Source organism: Pecten maximus, chromosome 13 (genome assembly GCF_902652985.1).
Source record: "Pecten maximus chromosome 13, xPecMax1.1, whole genome shotgun sequence".
NCBI classification, from domain to species: Eukaryota; Metazoa; Mollusca; class Bivalvia; order Pectinida; family Pectinidae; genus Pecten; species Pecten maximus.
Window position 1 is genome coordinate 26,020,608 of NC_047027.1, and position 21,367 is coordinate 26,041,974.

General features: G+C 37.1%; 1 protein-coding gene across 1 annotated transcript in view; it reads left to right on the plus strand.

The window, feature by feature from the left end:
- The first annotated feature begins 9,650 nt into the window (after positions 1-9,650).
- LOC117340291 (sodium-dependent proline transporter-like) overlaps positions 9,651-21,367 on the plus strand; it is a 31,754-nt gene continuing 20,037 nt past the window's right edge. Inside the window, exon 1 of the mRNA XM_033902058.1 lies at positions 9,651-9,936. Within this exon, the coding sequence (XP_033757949.1) occupies positions 9,922-9,936 (15 nt within the window). The 5' untranslated portion in view covers positions 9,651-9,921. The remainder of the gene's footprint in view (positions 9,937-21,367) is intronic.

Below are 21,367 nucleotides of genomic sequence, written 5' to 3' on the forward strand. Positions count from 1 at the left end.
TCCGACCAAAAGTGTCACTCCCACATGGTGTCGGATTAGACAGGTTTCACTATATTTCCAATGCAATCGTTTGTACCTTACCTACTACATTAAAATTCAGATGAGAGCGACATCAAACAGTTTAAGTGTGCATGATGAAAAAATCCCGTGTAAAACTTTCCAATTGACCGAGAGGGTGGAATTTCCCCCACACGTTTGACATTCAGACTGGGAATATTTTTTTCGTTTCCTTTATTGGGCTTTGATTACATCCAAACAATCAAGAAAAGACATTGTTACAATTGAGAAACAAAAAATCAACACTTCCTAAATTCTGTGTGGGTTATTTTGATAGAGGTTTGTGTGTAACGAGTGAAGGATTGACGAAGGAAAGTAGTTATAAAGAGTCATGTAAAAGTAAATATAACCCTGGAGACGAGATATCTCCCTAGAGACAAGATATTACCCTAGAGACGAGATATCTCCATAGAAACAAGATATTACCCTAGAGACGAGATATCTCCCTAGAGACAAGATATTACCCTAGAGACGAGATATCTCCCTAGAGACAAGATATTACCCTAGAGACGAGATATCTCCCTAGAAACAAGATATTACCCTAGAGACGAGATATCTCCCTAGAGACAAGATATTACCCTAGAGACGAGATATCTACCTAGAAACAAGATATTACCCTAGAGACTAGATATCTCCCTAGAGACAAGATATTACCCTAGAGACAAGGTATTACCCTAGAGACGAGATATAACCCTAGAGACGAGATATAACCCTGGGTATATTACCCTAGACACAGGATATTACCCTAGGGATATTACCCTAGAGACAAGATATTACCCTAGAGACGAGATATCACCCTAGAGACAAGATATTACCCTAGAGACGAGATATTACCCTAGAGACAAGATATTACCCTAGAGACGAGATATCACCCTAGAGGCAGGATATAACCCTAAGGATATTACACTAGTGATAGGATATTACTCTACATATATTACCCTAGAGTCATTACCATAGAAACAGCATAGGGACAAGATAATACCCTAGAGATATTTCCCTAGAGACAAGCAATTTCCCTAAAGATATTACCCTAGGGATATTATCCTAGAGACAAGATATTACCTTAGAGACATTACCCCAAAGACAAGATATTACCCTATAGTAATTACCCTGGAGATGTTACCTTAGATACGGGATGTTTACGTACATACATGAATGAGTATATCAGATACCTGTGACGATGATGACAACACATACTGAAGTATCTGATATAAACTTCAGTGTTGTACTACTATAAGACCCACAATGACATACTGAGGACACACAAACTTGCCTGGTATATATCGGTAACGACTTTAAACAAACATTTTTAATATCGAGTCATTCTAACATCTTGGAAGAATTCCAAGAAATGTGTTCTTAACCCTGTTTCAAAATTCTGGTAAGCTTACTCAGTCAAGAGGTTTGCCGTTACACTGGAAAATCTGAGTTGCGCCGATCGAAGATACCAACACGTTCAAATTTAAATGGGAACACCGACATGCCATTATAAAAATAGCATATTCATCATAATCGTAGGTTGCTAAATTCTAGACCACATAAATTTGGCTCTCTGCATGTTTGAATAGTCAGGACGGGAGAACTGAAGGATGATATGTTTCTAATATACATAAATTCTTGTCTTTTGCATAATTCTTACGTAAGAGATGAATACCCTCAAACGCTTTAAAGTATCCGATAAAACTACCCCCTGTGTCCTTTGATACTTAATTAAGCATGTGTTGATGCATGGAATGCAATTTTATGCGTTTTATCATATAAACAACATCTGATGTACACTCGTATATCTACCCTCAATGAAGGCCCTTTACTGCATAATTATGTAACCCGAGAGAAATTGTCACTGCAAGTTTTTAATTTCTTAAACCCGCCATACTAATTAATATTCATCCAAATGTTTGAAAAACATAGTTAAAAGTAAATCTAAATGTCTTTCATCTTTAGGTAATTGTATTTTATCTCGTTGGCAAAATGCTAAATCTGGGTTTGTACAAAATCCTAACTTTTAAAGCATTTCTCCTATCGAACTCACCCAAGATATCTCCCTTCACAAGACATTTAGATCAGAACATTTTCGAAACATCAATACAATGTCTTCCAATCATGCTATGTGATATCAACTGTTTTAAATTTGTTCATACTTTTGCCGTGGTCATTTGTGGTTGACCTTTTGGCACGTTTCCTTTTCGTCTAGGCGGCCCGGGTTCGATTCCCCGACCGGACGTGAAAAGGTATGGGGTCACCAGCCTGGCCACGTTGGTTTTGTCCGGGTACTTTCAGTTTAAACACAAATCTCATTCCATTCGTCTAATAATTACTTAATGGTATGCCTGCTATTAAAATTCAATGTGTTTGATGCCGACTGGTTTCTGCACATGTCGAAATACTAGTTACTGTCAAAATAGATTTAAAAACCGGTCTTTCATGTCAATGTCACTGTGGCAAACCAGTCGAATAATTACATACAGACAAATTATAGGCTTTAAAGTTACCCACAATCAGTAGATAACGTCCTTGCTATAGAGGAAGGTGTAGAGACGCGAGTGTCATGTTCGTCAATGACTGGATTGTTCATGCACAACGCATTATTACCTATACAGAAGCGAAGACCAGTATCAGTGAATAAAATATCATGACGAGTGAAAATAGAATGCTGTGTCTTATTTTTGATTTGTCAAAACAAATATGCAGCTTCCCGGTTTTAATGTCACACAACAAGATCGCAGCGTCCAACATATAATGTGTCAAAACAAGAATGTAGCGTCCAACATTTAATGTGTCAAAACAAGAATGTAGCGTCTAACATATAATGTGTCAAAACAAGAATGTAGCGTCCAACATATAATGTGTCAAAACAAGAATGTAGCGTCCAACATATAATGTGTCAAAACAAGAATGTAGCGTCCCGCATTTAATGTGTCAAAACAAGAATGCAGCGTCCCGCATTTAATGTGTCAAAACAAGAATGTAGCGTCCCGCATTGAATGTGTCAAAACAAGAATGTAGCGTCCCGCATTGAATGTGTCAAAACAAGAATGTAGCGTCCCGCATTGAATGTGTCAAAACAAGAATGTAGCGTCCCGCATTGAATGTGTCAAAACAAGAATGAAGCGTCCCAAATTTAATTCTTAAAACTGAAATGCAGCGTCCCAATTATTTGCCACTTATGGTAGACCTACGTATAAACATTGTTATATTTGTAATGGTCCATCTGTTCAGAAAAACGTCAATAAGTCATGATAAATGGTGAGAAACGAATGCAGAGAAATAACATCAAATTCACTTCAACCGAAAATGCGTAATACTAAATGAGCGTACTTCAACAATGATGAACAGATAAGATAGACAATTCAAATATTTACTTCAATAAACGACTAGATCGATAAGATCAAGCCAAGACCGTTTCATATGCATGACATCATGACGTCGACATGACGTTTGTACTGAAATTCGCTGCCAAGTAACTCTTGAATATCAAAACAAGAGTTTTCAAACACACAAGAAAATGAAAAAGAAATTACAAAATTCCGTAAAATTACAAAAAAAAATTAAAATAATAAGAAATTACTTCAAAGGACTATGAAATCGGTATAGGAAATCTGCTTCCATTATTGCGCGTCCCTTAGTAATTCGTATTTAAGTAGGCCTACATACGTATCATATATCTTTTTTCGGTGAAATCTTATATATTTCTTCCGTGTTGAGGAGAACAACCAAAAAATAAACAAAAATATTAATCATTTCAGTTCTCGGTCACACCGAGGTAATTACACTGATATTATAGAATGATTCGTGTGGACGAATAAACATCTACTGTATCGTATACAATGTCGTTTGTACGTCACCTTGTGTTGATTACAGGACGACAACGTCACGCGGTCTCTATTGTTGATATCTCCCGTAACTGGAAGTAAAGTTTGTCCTCGTAAATAACTTTTTTCTCTCCATTCTTTACTGTTGCTCAGCTATCCAGAAAACACACGAACATTATAATTTGTGTGATTTTCTGTAAAAATAAAAATGATGGAAATAATAAAAGATATACAATACAGATAGGAAAATTAGTATTATTCTTTAACATATACACTGAAATAACTTCGACTACATACCGGCATTTCCTTTAAACTTTTTGTTGCGTGTTATTAAGTGAACATATTTACATGCATAAGGTTTTTCACACAATCAGCCTGTTACCCAGTGAATTTGGCCATTGGATATTGTTGTATATGTCACTTGTGTAATATACCATGGAGCGTTTTCATTGGCTGTGCCAATGGGAAATCGATTGTGACGTCATCCTTTGGACAATGACATTACGTCATGAATGGGCAACGTCTCAAAATTGTATTTTTGCTCGCCAAGACTCACAACAAAGACCCCAATCGACGCAGAAACAAGAAACCGCGAAGAAAAGTATGGTTCTAAAAAACAAAAAGCCCCATTTAATCAAAATAACCTCAATTTGTTTTTATTGCATTTGATATGTCTCGCTGGAGATCTTGCCCTAGAGTATTGGCTTACGACGTGAAAGAAGCAATGACCTTCCCCTGACCGACATGTTTGTTTCATTATTATTATACTGATACGATTCTAGCTTTACCAAAGAAATGAAACAGTGTCCTGTTGCGTTAGGAAGTTTGAGGTTATGATCTTCCTGCTGGTTTTGTCTTCACCATCCCGGTTCTTATCACGAGAACATGACATTACATGTTTTGGTGTTGTTGTTTTCTTGTTTTTTTTTCCTTATGAATGATTTCATCAACGGAGCAGAAGCTGCTTATTCTACTAGAACATCTGCTCTTTCCATATTAGTTGCCGCTGTGTCAATCAAAATATAATTTGTTATTATATTTTTCCGTCAGTTTTTTGTTTTTACTGTTTTCCGACAACACCCCCTTCTTGATTTAACAGTGACTTTCAAGCTTCGCATCACAAGGAGGAGCCGATTTCTTTATTTAGGTCGTTAGTTTCGTCATGGCGTCCCTTTAAGCATTGAACGGCTTTCAGTTGGTATTCATAGTCAATATGAATGCCAACTGGACAGAGGCAAATTCCATGAAGCGCGCTAGCGCTTCATGTTGAGTTTGCCTCTGTCCAGTTGGCATTCATATTGACTATGAATGCCAACTGAAAGCCGTTCAATGCTTATATTTACCATCTGCGATTTTTTATTTGTCGTGCGATTTTTTTTTTTTTTGAAATTTTCAAATACAAATTTCAGTTGGCAGTTCATAAGCTGGTGAACTCGCAACTGAATTGGTAGGGTTATATAGTGGCAGTGCCATACAATGGTAAATATAAAGTGATGTTCGCCAGTACGTAATGAATCGGTACAGACAATAATAATTTTGAAATAAAATATTAAACATTATGAAATGTATTGAATGAAGGTTCTTTTTCACCTTCCCGTCCGAATTTTGACATTTCCCCCGATTTTTAGTCGCATCCTACGTATCAACACTTTGGGCCCTTGGCGAGTTCTAGAAGGACGACACAGCTGTATGATGTCCCTAACATCACTGACAAGTCCTTGAAGGACGACACAGCTATATGATGTCCCTATCATCACTGATGAGTCATTGAAGGACATTACAACTGTAAGATGTCCCTAACATCACTGACGAGTCCTGGAGGGACGAAACAGCTGCATGATGTCCCTAACATCCCTGACGAGTCCTTGAAAGACAATACAGCTGTATGATGTCCCTAACATACCTGACGAGTCCTTGAAGGACAATACAGCTGTGTGATGTCCCTTACATCACTGACGACTCCTAGAAGGGCGAAACATCGGTAGGATGTGCCTAGCATCACTGACGAGTCCTAGAAGGACGAAGCAGTTGTATTATATCCCTTAAATCGCTGACGAGTCCTAGAAGGACAAAACAGCTGTATGATATCCGTTACATACCTGACGAGTCACAGCTGTGTGATGTCCCTAACATCACTGACGAGTCCTAGAAGGACGAAACAGCCGTTTGATAAGCTTATAATTTAGTTTGGCTCTACTGTTTAACTCAATTTATATTGAAATTGTCCAACACCTCATGTGTCTCTTTACCATCCACTTTATGGGCGTGTACAACGTAGCCTGAACATATCCATTATATACGGGATACCTACTAACTCATTCTAACAATGGGCAAGATTTGAACAACAACAATGGAAAGGCGGGTTACCCCGGTACACACCTATACTAGTTTATCAGAAACTCATCAACCAATACCCCGTCTGACCTACTTTCCACCTCACTAGATAATAATTTTAGTCGATAGGTTTTTACACACACGTACAATATGTACCCGCTACGATTAACATTGAAGTTTAATGGGGAAATCTGTATAGCGTACTTTGACCCCAAAACTTAGCAAGGTCAACGATCTAGTCATGTCCATCACCTGTTCTATAATGTCAACACAGCGATGGAATCAGATTCGTATTGTTATAAATTAACGCAAAGATTTTTTTATCTGAATGTTTTTTTTTCTCTTAATCGTTTGTTTTGTTGAATAAAAATGGACAATTCATAAGAAACATTTTAATTAATGTTATAGTATTGACAGCAAAGACTATTTTCTGCAGTACATACAGGTGAATGTTCGCGTGTCACAACAATTTTTTTGAAATGATGCTGGTGTGCGTTGGTTAAATAAAGAAGGTGATGATGATTCATTTAGTTAGGTATAATCATTTGAAAGTTTATCGTCACAACTGAAGCAGAACATTTTAGGTATGTTTCAAAGTCAAGCATGCATCAGCATGACGAAAAGCTCACAGTGTAAACATATTAAGTGATACAAGATTTGAAAAGCATCACAAGAAAACCTTAAGGAATTAGACCTTTAATACTGATATGTATTTTCACAGGAACGTCTTCATTTGATTTAATGATGCGTATTTAAACAGGTTTTTGTTTCTTCAGGGAAATATTTACATTTTCACTTCGCTCCGCCTCAATGAACATAGAAAACTCAGATCACTTCATTTCCCGTTGAAGATTTTGGGTCGCGTGCTTCTGTTCTGAGAGACGAATCACTTTCTTACCGGCGTGTGAATACATTCACTGAGTTTACAATGGCGATCGAGTTCTGTACCGCCTCAGACTTGAATGCACTTTTACTTTGTGAATTGTGTTACATTGTTATAAACGTATATGAACACAAGTGGAATAGACGCTTTATGTGCTAATAAAAATGCCAGTATAATGCAGACAGTTTAGAAAACAGGATATGACAGAACACTGACACTCTCGATAGCACCGAGCTCATGACCTACGTAGCGCAGTAGGTCTAACGTTAGCTGTATCTCGAATGCCATGCTTAATACCGTTTCAGTGGTCACAGAAACTAAACCTCAATTTAAACACTATTTAACAACACAAAACAGACTGGTAGCAGAAGTATGCTATATCGAGAACAGGGACACATCATTGTCGTAATTTGACTCAATCTAAACATATGGAGGACACAAGTTTCCGGCCGTCGAATACCGCCAATTTTCAAATCAATGTTTCTTAACTTACTTTTATTAGAATCTATATCCCAAAACGCCAGTACGACAATGAAATCCAATATTTCAAGAACACCATGTACATCACCAGCTAACCTGCGACTAAAATCCACATTGTTACACTTTTTCTCGAGCTCTGAATATCCCGGCTAGACTGCATCACATCATTTGTTTAACCGACTCCCTGTGTCTCGAGTGACCAAATCACACACATATTATACTGTCAACACTGCACTTTAAATTCGTATTTATATGGGTATTGCTAAGTTTTTATTATACAATATCATAAATATTTGTTATAAATGAATATTTTACCTTCGCAGTTCACTTCATTTGCACGAGGTTCACTTCCCTTCATCAGTCCATGCAAGCAACAAAATTGACAATCAATCCTTAAATAACTGCTTGTCTGTTCAGTGACAAGAGAAAATGTTGGATATAATGATGAGTTAGATTTGAAAGTCATTAACCCGAATGACTAAACTACATGTAAAAAATTAATTGATTTTATGTTTTGGAAAAGGGGCCGCGATAGCTCAGTCTGTCAGAGCACCAACCACGTAACCAAAGAGTGAATATCCGATTTGGAGCGCCGGTCACGTAACCTCAGTGTAAAGATCCGAGTTAGAGCGTCAGTCACGTGACCTCAGAGTGAAGATCCGAGTTACAGCGTCGGTCACGTGACCTCGGGGTGAAGATCCTAGTTAGAGCGCCGGTCACGTAACCTCAGTGTAAATATCCGAGTTAGAGCGTCAGTCACGTCACCTCAGGGTGAAGATCCCAGTTAGAGCGTCGGTCACGTGACCTCGGGGTGAATATCCGAGTTATAGCGTCGGTCACGTCACCTCAGAGTGAAGATCCGAGTTAGAGCGCCGGTCACGTGACCTCGGGGTGAATATCCGAGTTATAGCGTCGGTCACGTCACCTCAGAGTGAAGATCCGAGTTAGAGCGCCGGTCACGTCACCTCGGGGTGAAGATCCGAGTTAAAGCGCCGGTCACGTCACCTCGGGGTGAAGATCCGAGTTAGAACGCCGGTCACGTCACCTCGGGGTGAAGATCCGAGTTTGAGCGCCGGTCACGTAACGTACCTCGGGGTGAAGATCCGAGTTAGAGCGCCGGTCACGTGACCTCAGGGTGAAGCGCCGGCCACGTAACCTCAGAGTGAAGATCCGAGTTAGAGCGCCGGCCACGTAACGTACCTCAGAGTGAAGATCCGAGTTAGAGCGCCGGCCACGTAACCTCAGTGTGAAGATCCGAGTTAAAGCGTCGGTCACGTCACCTCGGGGTGAAGATCCGAGTTGGAGAGTCAGTCACGTCACCTCGGGGTGAAGATCCGAGTTAAAGCGTCGGTCACGTCACCTCAGTGTGAAGATCCGAGTTAGAGCGCCGGTCATGTAATCTAAGGGTGAATATTGGATGTGCGTGATCCGACCCTACCTACCCGTGTCGTTTTTTTTGTTGATCGGGACGCTCAGAAACAGGCTGGTCTGTGTCGTCGAGGTTATGTCAATCGGCAAGACACTATACCGGTAGTTGCTCTGGATCACATGCGACATGCCTCCAATATGTTTCTCACTGAGGTGGTAGGCACCAACTACTACAAGGAGACCCCAACTCAAAATGACCCGGGCTGTTCACGGGGCGATAAACCGAGCAAACAAACAATATTGACAGCCGCACATTTCTCATTTGCATATGAAACCCGGATAACATTCAATGATGACGTAATGACCCCCAATTGACCCCGGCACATCATGAAGGAGTGTACATGAAACATATAAGAAATTAAAAAAACAACAACAATTATTAATTGTGTTTCCGTATAGATAGATTCAGTTAACTGATACCGTACCTCCTAACCAATAAACATTTACTTGCGACAGCAAAACCACAATAAGCCGTCAGAAATATTTTAAACACACTGAAGTTAAGCTATAATGATATTTATTCCTAATCAGACACTCGCGTCTACCTGTGTGGGTTGTCCGTAAGGAACACATTGTTGGTTGATGTCGCATACGCTTCATCAATTTGTATCAAGCTTTAAGTGTATAATACTAAGCGTATACATCTAGTTCGAACACTATCTGAATAGCAGGGCTAACGAATGAAAGCCTTCCATATGATACGTAGATCTTTAAAGTGAAGCCATGCCTGTCTGAAAGGATTGCCATTTTATGTGTCTCGCCCATATGTGCCCATACCTATTGGAAAGATTTTTGACTTTTTTTTGTGTGTACGTGTGTGACTGAGTGCGACAGGGTATATATATACCCGGACGTGTGTCATAAACCAGATACTCGAATCACGCCCTGAGAGACGGCGGAGAGGTACACGGATTTATTATAACTAACATGACATCGAAAGAGGTAGGAACATTTTATACTTTTTTAATGTACAAGCTGTTCTTTGGAATGTTTAATTTTTTTAACATAGATATTTAATATCTTTTATTTTTTATTGCTCAAATTGAATTAGAAACTCTACGCTAACCAGCAGGCAGTTTTCGGAATGTCGACAGCTATCACTATGTACTAGTATCTATGGAAAAATTCGCTGTTTGTAAATGACAGAAAAAAACAGTTATAGAGGAAATTTTCTATACACAATAACTATTGCAAGAACTGATAAATAAATTCATTTCGGAATTAAGAATTCTAGACAAACAAATGAAAAATAAAACTTGTATTTAAGTTTAGATACATAACGTTAGTTTACCTGAATACGAGAGTACAATAGCCCCCGGCAAACAAAGGCTGGCTGTGACGTATTACAATAGATTTACATAACTATCTGTCATATTAAGATGTCAGGTTCATATATATTTACGGTAGATATGCAACCTAGACGAGAAATGGGATGTATCATAATGATACATGTTGTTACATAATGACATTCATTACAGCATGAACAGCATACCATATCCTAAGCTACAAAAGAAAAGGCAAAACATGTTTGATTTAATTTCCATAAATTTATGTTTTGACATCTTTTCATATCCTTTTTTACAAATAAGAACAATTACAATATTTCTTTTCCTACGACTCATGCAGGAGTTTTGCTGTAAATGTATCAATATTTTTGCTGTAAATGTATAAACATGTTTATGTTAGAAGGATAAAAAGCTAAATGATCATTTCATATTCACCATGTGACGTACAAAATGTAACTGTACTCTTTGTATAACAATGGTTGTTTTGTCCTGCATTCCCGAGTTATTACCAAAGACCGTTTGATAAAGTAAAAGGAAAATGAATCTAATTCTAAATTAGAAAATATCACCCTGATAAAATTTATCAGTATGTAAACTACAATGGTTATCATTGTATATAAGTACGGGTAAGTCAAAGCGACCACAAAGTCACAGGACAAAATAATTCTTCACTGACGCATTGCAATAAAACTTCTTCACATATACACTATACCAGGTATTGAAATCCTGTATAAAATCACATCTTCTATGACTACGCCCAAAAGAAAATAAATTTTGCAGTAAATCTTTTTTTTTTTATATTTTGACATGAAGTATTCATTAAGTTATGACTTTGTGAACAGTAGTTTATATATTTTTATATCAATAAAAATGTCGCTATGATTTATCTATGTAATAATCAATTATAAAATCCCCACCTGCATTTTTAACACGCCGAACGACGTATTCAATAGGTAGCTCTGGGAGACCGTGTTAAGAAATGTAAGAACACTTTGTTTGTATTCATGGAAACTTGACTTCTCTCATATTTTTTAATTTTGCTAAGGATTTGGGATAGGTAGTTAACAATGCCGCTTTGTTCTGTCTACGTAACATGTATGTTGTGGGAGGCATCTACAAAATTCATGCCGACCTTGTCTGTCCTCTAAAAGTGACTCCCTACAGTAATGGCGGATGTGGTGTGGGTGGAAAAACTTTTCCTTTTTTACCCCCAGACACATCCATGTTACGCTTCATTTACGCGCAACTCGGTTTGGCTAACACGCATTCATTTAACCCGATAACACATCTCCACACATTCAATAGCAATGCTATCGGCGATCGTAGACCTAGGTAATATGCATCAATATACGTTTTTCTCAACTGTTGCTTTATGTTGTTTTTATTTCTCTCTCATGGCTATCCGTCTCATTCGAGCTTGTTTCTTCATGTTGGTTTAATGGTATCCCTTCGTTTGTATTTCCCGTTATCTTCTCACATCTGACCTATTTTTTCTGTCTTTTCCTTACTTTTCCATCCTTCCCTTCATAGGCCATCACATGACCTTTTTTTCTGTCTTTTCCTTACTTTTCCATCCTTCCCTTCATAGGCCATCACATGACCTTTTTTTCTGTCTTTTCCTTACTTTTTCATCCTTCCCTTCATAGGCCATTACATGATCTATTTTTTCTGTCTTTTCCTTACTTTTTCATCCTTCCCTTCATAGGCCATCACATGATCTATTTTTTTCTGTCTTTTCCTTACTTTTTCATTCTTCTCTTCCTAAGTCATCACATGACCTTTTTTTCTGTCTTTTCCTTACTTTCTCTTCCTTTTCTTCCTGACCTAGTTTTCATGTAATGGATCCTCTCTCAAACGACATCAGTTGTAATGTAACATGACCTAGTTTTTATGTAATGGATCCTCTCTCAAACGACATCAGTTGTAATGTAACATGACCTAGTTTTTATGTAATGGATCCTCTCTCAAACGACATCAGTTGTAATGTTTTACAGTAACATGACCTAGTTTTTATGTAATGGATCCTCTCTCACACGACATCAGTTGTAACGAACATGACCTAGTTTTTATCAAATGGAGATATCCATTCGATTCCCTCTCCCATAGCGCCCGTTATAACATGGTCTAGTTTTTATCAAATTGTGATGTTTCGTAGATTCTCTGTCACATTGTTAAAATACGACCTAGTTTTTATCAAATGATGATATTTTGTCCATTCTCTCTCCAATGACTCCCGTTATAACATGACCTAGTTTGTATCAAATTGTGATATTTGGTCCATTCTCTCTTCCATAGCGCCCGTCATAACACAAACAATTTGATTCTTTCTCACGTGGCACAATCGTGATATGACCCATATACAAATGTATGAATCTGTTTACTGGTGTTGATTTCATTTTCGTTATTCCTCCCTGAAATATTTGATCTGTCTTCTCTCTCTCCCATGACGACAACCATTTGATCGACATGATTCCTCTCTACTGTATTGAAGATATCCTTTCCTTTATAATAAGGCCCCATTTATTTTGATCCTGGTTGTGATAACCTTTCTTTTCTCTCTACAATGACATTGGTCGCCATGTGACCTAGTTTATTTCGTTTGTTATTGTTTCCTGTTTGTCACTGCTGTCACGTGATACTATATGACCTCTAAATCGTCTACAGATTGTCTCTCTTTTCTGTATTTCTATAACACTTTTGGTCATCAAACAAAATAGTTTTGTAGCATTTCCTTATTGTCTCCGTAATCACATAAAATGTTTCTTCTTCTTGTATCCTCTTGTATCTCCTACTACACATGCAATCGTATGGTTCTTCTGTTAGAGTATCTCAAACTTGATCTATTTATGACTATGACCCCATCAGGGCAACTGTAGGTAAACCAATCTATGTGACCTGTTGATAGGGTCGTTTGATGGTAGTCTCCGAAGGGTCAGTCACCCTCACATTTAGTCCGGTAAATACAATTATGACACCGTACCCAGGTGGGCTGAAAATCAGTCTTTTCTGTTCCACATGGATAGCTTCATTAAGCATCGCATGACCTGCTTGAGATGAAATTTAAACAGGTATAACCCACCATTTTGCCACTAATATCACTATTGAATCCAAGAATGACGAACCTGCAGATTTTTAATAACAATTTGACATATGCTTAACTATAAAGTCACAAAGGTGCAATTATCTTGCGAGTCTTTTATTCAACCCATATACGCGTAAAGTATGGACTTTTGATGGACGTCGTTCACGATGAATTAACATGGACAATCAACTTTGATGCGTTGTGGAGAGGACTTTAATAGAATTTGCCTGATGTCCCATCCTGTTGTCAATAACTTGCTTTGAAATGAACATTGAAATTGGACTCCTTTGCGATTGCAGACCAATGTGCCTTCGTCTCATTTTACTTTTGGCCTTAACGTTGACTTTATTGCAGACACGTGAAATGATGAATCGTTTATTTTGATTTTTGTATTTCTAATACAACTTCCATAACTTGTTATCAAGGGAGCTTTTCAATGAAGTTTTATGCGCGCTTACTACATATTTTTATTTTGAGAACAATATCGTTACCATGCTATTCAGTGAAGAGAGTTCAGAGTAAAACAAAAAATGCTAAACGGAAGTTGTTACTCAGCTGTGAACGATATAGTTGTGATATACAAGTGCATTTAATCTTATTCCTTTAAAATCTTTTATTTGACATTTTTATTTCATAAAGATATATGATATGCACCTGAAGTAAGAGTCCTTTGAAAGCACCGCCATTTTATATTATGTTTCTGCGTTACATTAGATTGTGATTCGTCCATGAACTTCATTTCAAATGTCGTATCGATTGAGGTTACAGTCGACATACTGCACACATCTAAAATCTTTTTCAACATTCCTGTTCGTTTTTGCTGCATTGAAAACCGGTTATATTGGAAGCGGCACTGCCATAGCATGAAATGAAAGGGCGTTGGTTTAAACAACCTTTGATAGATGTCTGGCTAAATACGTTATTAACATTTAAATTTCTGCTGAACTATTTCTCCTTTAAAATCCACTTTTGTAAGCATAATAGTCATGCAGAATTTTTCTTTTCACTACCATGTTTTTTTCGTGCAGAGCTTATCATAATATTATATAACTCGTCCAGGAGCAGAATATGAATACTATATTTCAATGCGTGGCATATGCGACGACAATTTTTTTCTGCCCTGTCTATTCGGGAGTCGCTTATCAGATTTGGTTTGTTAAATATTACAGAACCCACACAATACACTGTCGGTAGATTTCTATTGGAACCTCTGCTTTAGGATATGTACTAGAACAAAATGTATCTGCCGACCAAATAACAAAATTTCTTATTTTCTTAATTTTTTTATCGTTGACTAGACACCCAACCTACATACAGCTCATTTTTGTGTAGACGTTCAAATCCAATATTGAAAATTGTTTTTTAGAATGAATTTTTTGTTTGTTTATTTATTTATTTTTTTTATGAGACTTTTTCACGTCTTTGATATTTCTTTCAACCTTCATTTAGTTTTCCCGTTACCTCTTAAGTGTCACACACTATGTATTTAACATCATTGACGAGTCCTACAACGCAACACAACGTATAATTCAAATACAGTAGAGCCAGTGTTAATTCTTTACCTGTATTGTGAAGTACTAATATCACGTGTGACTTTTGTACAAGTCAAGACAACTGCCTCAGTATGTCGTATTGAACAAGTACATATAAACATAACAATTCACCTCGTAATAAACTCAGAAACAACTTCCATTCAGCGATGATATACAGACAAATAAAGTCATAAAAACAAGAATGTCTGCGTCAACAAACAAACCACGTGACCAAACACCCCTCTTTGTGAAGATTTAACCTTAGCGACGTTTGCCATTAAAGCTGTTGGGTATATTTCTGTGACGCGGTTGGGGTATAAAAGTGTATACTCGATATTTAACTTGTGTTATATATGCCCAATCAAACAATAACTGTGAAGACTAGTTTCAAGATAAGACACCACTGTACACTAAAGAGACAATAGCATGCTGTATAATATATGAAGCATAATCAGGCTCTGCATGAACTAGAAATCGTTTTAATGTGTTAAACCATTGTGTCGTTGAAGACGCAGAGTAAAACTAGTAAAATCATGTGATCTTGTTTTGAAATTATTTCATACAATTTTTACAATACTTCAAACAACATATATGGATGCTTGATTATGATGGCCGACTGAATTCGAAAACAAATTTGTAAAATTCCAATATTCCACTTACAATAAACTCTAAGTAAACCATTCCTAATTTAATTCATTCAATTTTTATCTTAACTGAACGAAATGTGTCACTTCCTTGTAACGTGATATAAAGTAGAAATAGACACAGGAATAGATTTTAAACCAATAAAATGTTCTAAATATATATAATAACATTCGTCAACTCCTGATATAACCATCTGTCTCCCAAGCTATTCATTTCTCAAGGAAAATTTGTAAAAGCATTTATACATAATCTTACTACCCCTGGAGACTTACATAACCTTGATATAGCTACACCGTGACTCAATTTACGAATTACATTGTCATCTACTTCATTTTTAAATGTTATATTGCATTTTAAAAGCTGGAGAAATTTGACGAGTATACAACCTCTATGTACACATTAAACAGTATACAATATCATATTGCTAGAAAAAAAAATGTATGATTTAAATACCGGGAGTTTTTATAATCGGGACAAAGAAGGCAATGAAATATTATGCAACGACTACTGACATGCAAATCAAGTTCAAATCTACGGCATGTAACTATTTCCAAATAAAATTTCGGATTGTGAAAACTCATTATAAAATGTATGCAGGCCATAATGTCTTAAAGGACTTCAATGTTCCTAGTTGTCATAATAAAGATCCATAGAGGGTTTTAACAAATGCATAAATCAGCTTGTGGGACATACCCTATCGACCAATTCAGGCCAGTTTGACCTAAATACATTACGGGTCACTCTGATAAATATTCACAAAATAGTTGCCGCGTATGTGAATATGATAATGGAATAAAAAAATGTTTTATTTTCGAAACCTACTACTATACGTAAACTCGCATTTTCCTATATCGTGTATTTAAAGGCTGGTTATTAATAGAATTATACTTCACTGTCTATACGATGAACCTGATAGCCAGGTTAGATTTCCATACTATCACAAAACAATCTTGTCCTATTCGTCATTCAAGTAACCGGTTTGGTAACTCAATTTTCTCCTGTGTTATATGACGCGTTTACCGGTTTTTTGTTGTCTGTAGGGGTATTCATGTGTTTCTGTGGTCTGTAGGGGTAGTGATGTGTTTCTGTAGGGGTAGTGATGTGTTTCTGTAGGGGTAGTAATGTGTTTCTGTAGTCTGTAGGGGTAGTGATGTGTTTCTGTGGTCTGTAGGGGTAGTGATGTGTTTCTGTAGTCTGTAGGGGTAGTGATGTGTTTCTGTAGGGGTAGTGATGTGTTTCTGTGGTCTGTAGGGGTAGTGATGTGTTTCTGTAGGGGTAGTGATGTGTTTCTGTGGTCTGTAGGGGTAGTGATGTGTTTCTGTAGGGGTAGTGATGTGTTTCTGTGGTCTGTAGGGGTAGTTATGTGTTTCTGTAGTCTGTATGGGTAGTGATGTGTTTCTGTAGTCTGTAGGGGTAGTGATGTGTTTCTGTGGTCTGTAGGGGTAGTGATGTGTTTCTGTAGTCTGTAGGGGTAGTAGTGTGTTTCTGTAGTCTGTAGGGGTAGTGATGTGTTTCTGTAGTCTGTAGGGGTAGTGATGTGTTTCTGTATGGGTAGTAATGTATTTCTGTAGTCTGTAGGGGTAGTCATGTGTTTCTGTAGTCTGTAGGGGTAGTAATGTGTTACTGTAGTCTGTATGGGTAGTGATGTGTTTCTGTAGGGGTAGTCAGGTGTTTCTGTAGTCTGTATGGGTAGTGATGTGTTTCTGTAGTCTGTATGGGTAGTAATGTGTTTCTGTAGTCTGTATGGGTAGTAATGTGTTTCTGTAGTCTGTAGGGGTAGTAATGTGTTTCTGTAGTCTGTATGGGTAGTAATGTGTTTCTGTAGTCTGTAGGGGTAGTGATGTGTTTCTGTAGTCTGTAGGGGTAGTGATGTGTTTCTGTAGTCTGTATGGGTAGTAATGTGTTTCTGCAGTCTGTAGGGGTAGAAATGTGTTTCTGTAGTCTGTATGGGTAGTAATGTGTTTCTGTAGTCTGTATGGGTAGTGATGTGTTTTTGCAGTCTGTAGGGGTAGTAATGTGTTTCTGTAGTCTGTACGGGTAGTAATTTGTTTCTGTAGTCTGTATGGGTAGTGATGTGTTTTTGCAGTCTGTAGGGGTAGAAATGTGTTTCTGTAGGGGTAGTGATGTGTTTCTGTACTCTGTAGGGGTAGTAATGTGTTTCTGTAGTCTGTACGGGTAGTAATGTGTTTCTGTAGTCTGTAGGGGTAGTCATGTGTTTCTGTAGGGATAGTAATGTGTTTCTGTAGGGGTAGTAATGTGTTTCTGTAGTCTGTAGGGGTAGTAATGTGTTTCTGTAGTCTGTAGGGGTAGTCATGTGTTTCTGTAGGGGTAGTAATGTGTTTCTGTAGTCTGTAGGGGTAGTAATGTGTTTCTGTAGTCTGTAGGGGTAGTGATGTGTTTCTGTAGGGATAGTGATGTGTTTCTGTAGTCTGTAGGGGTAGTGATGTGTTTCTGTAGTCTGTAGGGGTAGTGATGTGTTTCTGTAGTCTGTAGGGGTAGTAATGTGTTTCTGTAGGGGTAGTGATGTGTTTCTGTAGTCTGTAGGGGTAGTGATGTGTTTCTGTAGTCTGTAGGGGTAGTAATGTGTTTCTGTAGTCTGTAGGGGTAGTAATGTGTTTCTGTAGTATGTATGTGTAGTGATGTGTTTCTGTAGTCTGTAGGGGTAGTGATGTGTTTCTGTAGTCTGTAGGGGTAGTGATGTGTTTCTGTAGTCTGTAGGAGTAGTAATGTTTCTGTAGGGGTAGTGATGTGTTTCTGTAGTCTGTAGGGGTAGTAATGTGTTTCTGTAGTCTGTAGGGGTAGTGATGTGTTTCTGTAGTCTGTAGGGGTAGTGATGTGTTTCTGTAGTCTGTAGGGGTAGTAATGTGTTTCTGTAGTCTGTAGGGGTAGTAATGTGTTTCTGTAGTATGTATGGGTAGTAATGTGTTTCTGTAGTCTGTAGGGGTAATTATGTGTTTCTGTAGGGGTAGCAATGTGTTTCTGTAGTATGTAGAGGTGGTAATATTTTTCTGTTTTTATATCTTCCCTTTTTATGGCTATGATTCACTGTTTTTTCTACACCACCTTTAAGTCCTTTAGAGCGATTGTGTCAATAGCTATACAATACATTTACAGTTCAATTTATCTTATTTAAGTGTCAAAAACGTAATACAAAGTAATGAAAATTCGTAATATATGCAAACATAAAATTGATATCAAGCCGATTTCGGCGTATTAGACACTAATGTTGAAGTATGATCTACAATATGATAATGTTTATGGTCATAAAATAATATTATGTCGGTATCATGTATTAAATCAGCATAAAACACGCTTAAATGAAATGTTAAAAAAAAATAAGTTAACTAAGATTAATCTAAAAATAAATGTGTATTGGTATATGACTGAATGCCGGTGCCTCGCGGTGCGTCGATCTAGAGCTTAGAACTCATCCCTTTTCATAATCTTTAACGCTATAAAAAACTAAACTGCACATTTTAGCACCTTTCATATCTACTAGGACCAGAATTTTGTGAAACAAAAAACAAAAAACAAAAACAAAAACACCCGGTTAAAGAGATAGTAGTGAGTGACAAAATATCAGAAATCATAATGGACCTCTGTGTGGGTCGCAATGAAGATGAAAGAGCTCTATAATGCTGTTTCTTCATTATTTGTCCATTTTTGTGTCTAGCAAAGCTGAAGAGCACTTTATTTGTTCATGAAATAAGTTAGGTAACATATTCCCGTTTTGAAATTGTGACGTAACCCAGATTTGACCTAGATTTATATGACTAGTGTCGTCCATGAAGAAGAAGACGCTTAGACTGCATGGCCACCTGGGTCTATTGGTTCAAAAAGTGATTATGCTAATTATAGTTTAGCAATAATTTTAAAATCTTGATAAAATCGTTTCTGGTACACCTGACACATTGAATACACTTGATTTTTTTTTAAATCTTTCCTCCCTGTTCCTTCATATCAAGCTGGAAGCAACCTCTGCCTGCCTACTTGCCGCCTGTATCAGGTTCCTCCGGTCTGCTCCTATGGCTCCTAATAGTCGTAAAACTAGCCTGACAATTACTTAAAAAAACTATTTCACTTTTCAGCCTTCCTACCAGCCTAGTTTTAAGGAATAAACTAAATTTAAAATGGGACACAACAATGATACTTTTACTAATCTAGTTATTTAGCCAATCATTTTTTAAACAACAGGACCAGACCTTTATCTTATTCTACTCATACTGTTTTATGAGCCTCCATGCAAATCTATATTTTTGCTAATATTTTACTCTGGTGTTATCAATTTTATTTCGAATCATGATTTCGTTATTATGTCGGTATTCTCTAATACAAGGATACAATATATTCTGGACTTCGTTATAAAACTTCTTAGTCGATGGTGATAGAGGCAAATGAAGATGACCCGTTAATAATTTGTTTTACATGTGCTATTTACAAAATCATATTCATGGTCATGGACCCAATATAAAAGGCACTGTATTTTTAAAGTTTTTTACTTAAAGGGAAATTCTATATATATAACTTTCTGCTAAATTATCAGCCAAAAAAATAATTTTGTATCGTATTTCAAATTCTCGCTTATTGGAGCATGTATACCAAGCACCAAACTCATTTCAATGTGTTTTACTACATTTCATTTCAATGAATTTTTTATTTATTCGTGTCATGTTAAATCTATCATATATAAGATCACGGTTACGCTGTATATATAATCCGCTCTAGATTTTCACTTGGTATGTGGGGTTTTTTTTTTCGACGACATGCTAAATAAATGGCAACAAATTATCAACATATTTTATTAAGTCTAGTGCATTTAATCAGTCAACTATCAATAATGTTCCAGGTGTAATTAACAAACACTAAACAGGATGCTTTAATGAAATATAAATCCATTCTGTTTCGCATGTTTGCACATTTACGTTCAGTCCTACGGGGGCGTGAACTACCGTCCTCAATGTGAGTTTCTAAGTTGACTGGTAAGGGGGTGACATATTGGACTAGGTGAGTATTTTAGTTGACTGGTAAGGTAGTGTCATTTTGGACTAGGTGAGTATTTTAGTTGACTGGTAAGGGAATGACATATTTGACTAGGTGAATTTCTTAGTTTACTGGTAAGGTAGTGTCATATTGGACTAGGTAAGTTTCTTAGTTTACTGGTAAGGGAATGACATATTTGACTAGTTGAATTTCTTAGTTGACTGGTAAGGGAATGACATATTTGACAAGATGAGTTTCTTAGTTGTCTGGTAAGGGAATGACATATTTGACTAGATGAGTTTCTTAGTTGACTGGTAAGGGAATGACATATTTGACTAGATGAGTTTCTTAGTTGTCTGGTAAGGGGGTGACATATTGGACTACATGAATTTCTTAGTTGACTGGTAAGGGAATGACATATTTGACTACATGAATTTCTTAGTTGACTGGTAAGGGAATGACATATTTGACTACATGAATTTCTTAGTTGACTGGTAAGGGAATGACATATTTGACAAGATGAGTTTCTTAGTTGTCTGGTAAGGGAATGACATATTTGACTAGATGAGTTTCTTAGTTGACTGGTAAGGGAATGACATATTTGACTAGATGAGTTTCTTAGTTGTCTGGTAAGGGGGTGACATATTGGACTACATGAATTTCTTAGTTGACTGGTAAGGGAATGACATATTTGACTACATGAATTTCTTAGTTGACTGGTAAAGGAATGACATATTTGACTACATGAATTTCTTAGTTGACTGGTAAGGGAATGACATATTTGACTACATGAATTTCTTAGTTGACTGGTAAGGGAATGACATATTTGACTACATGAATTTCTTAGT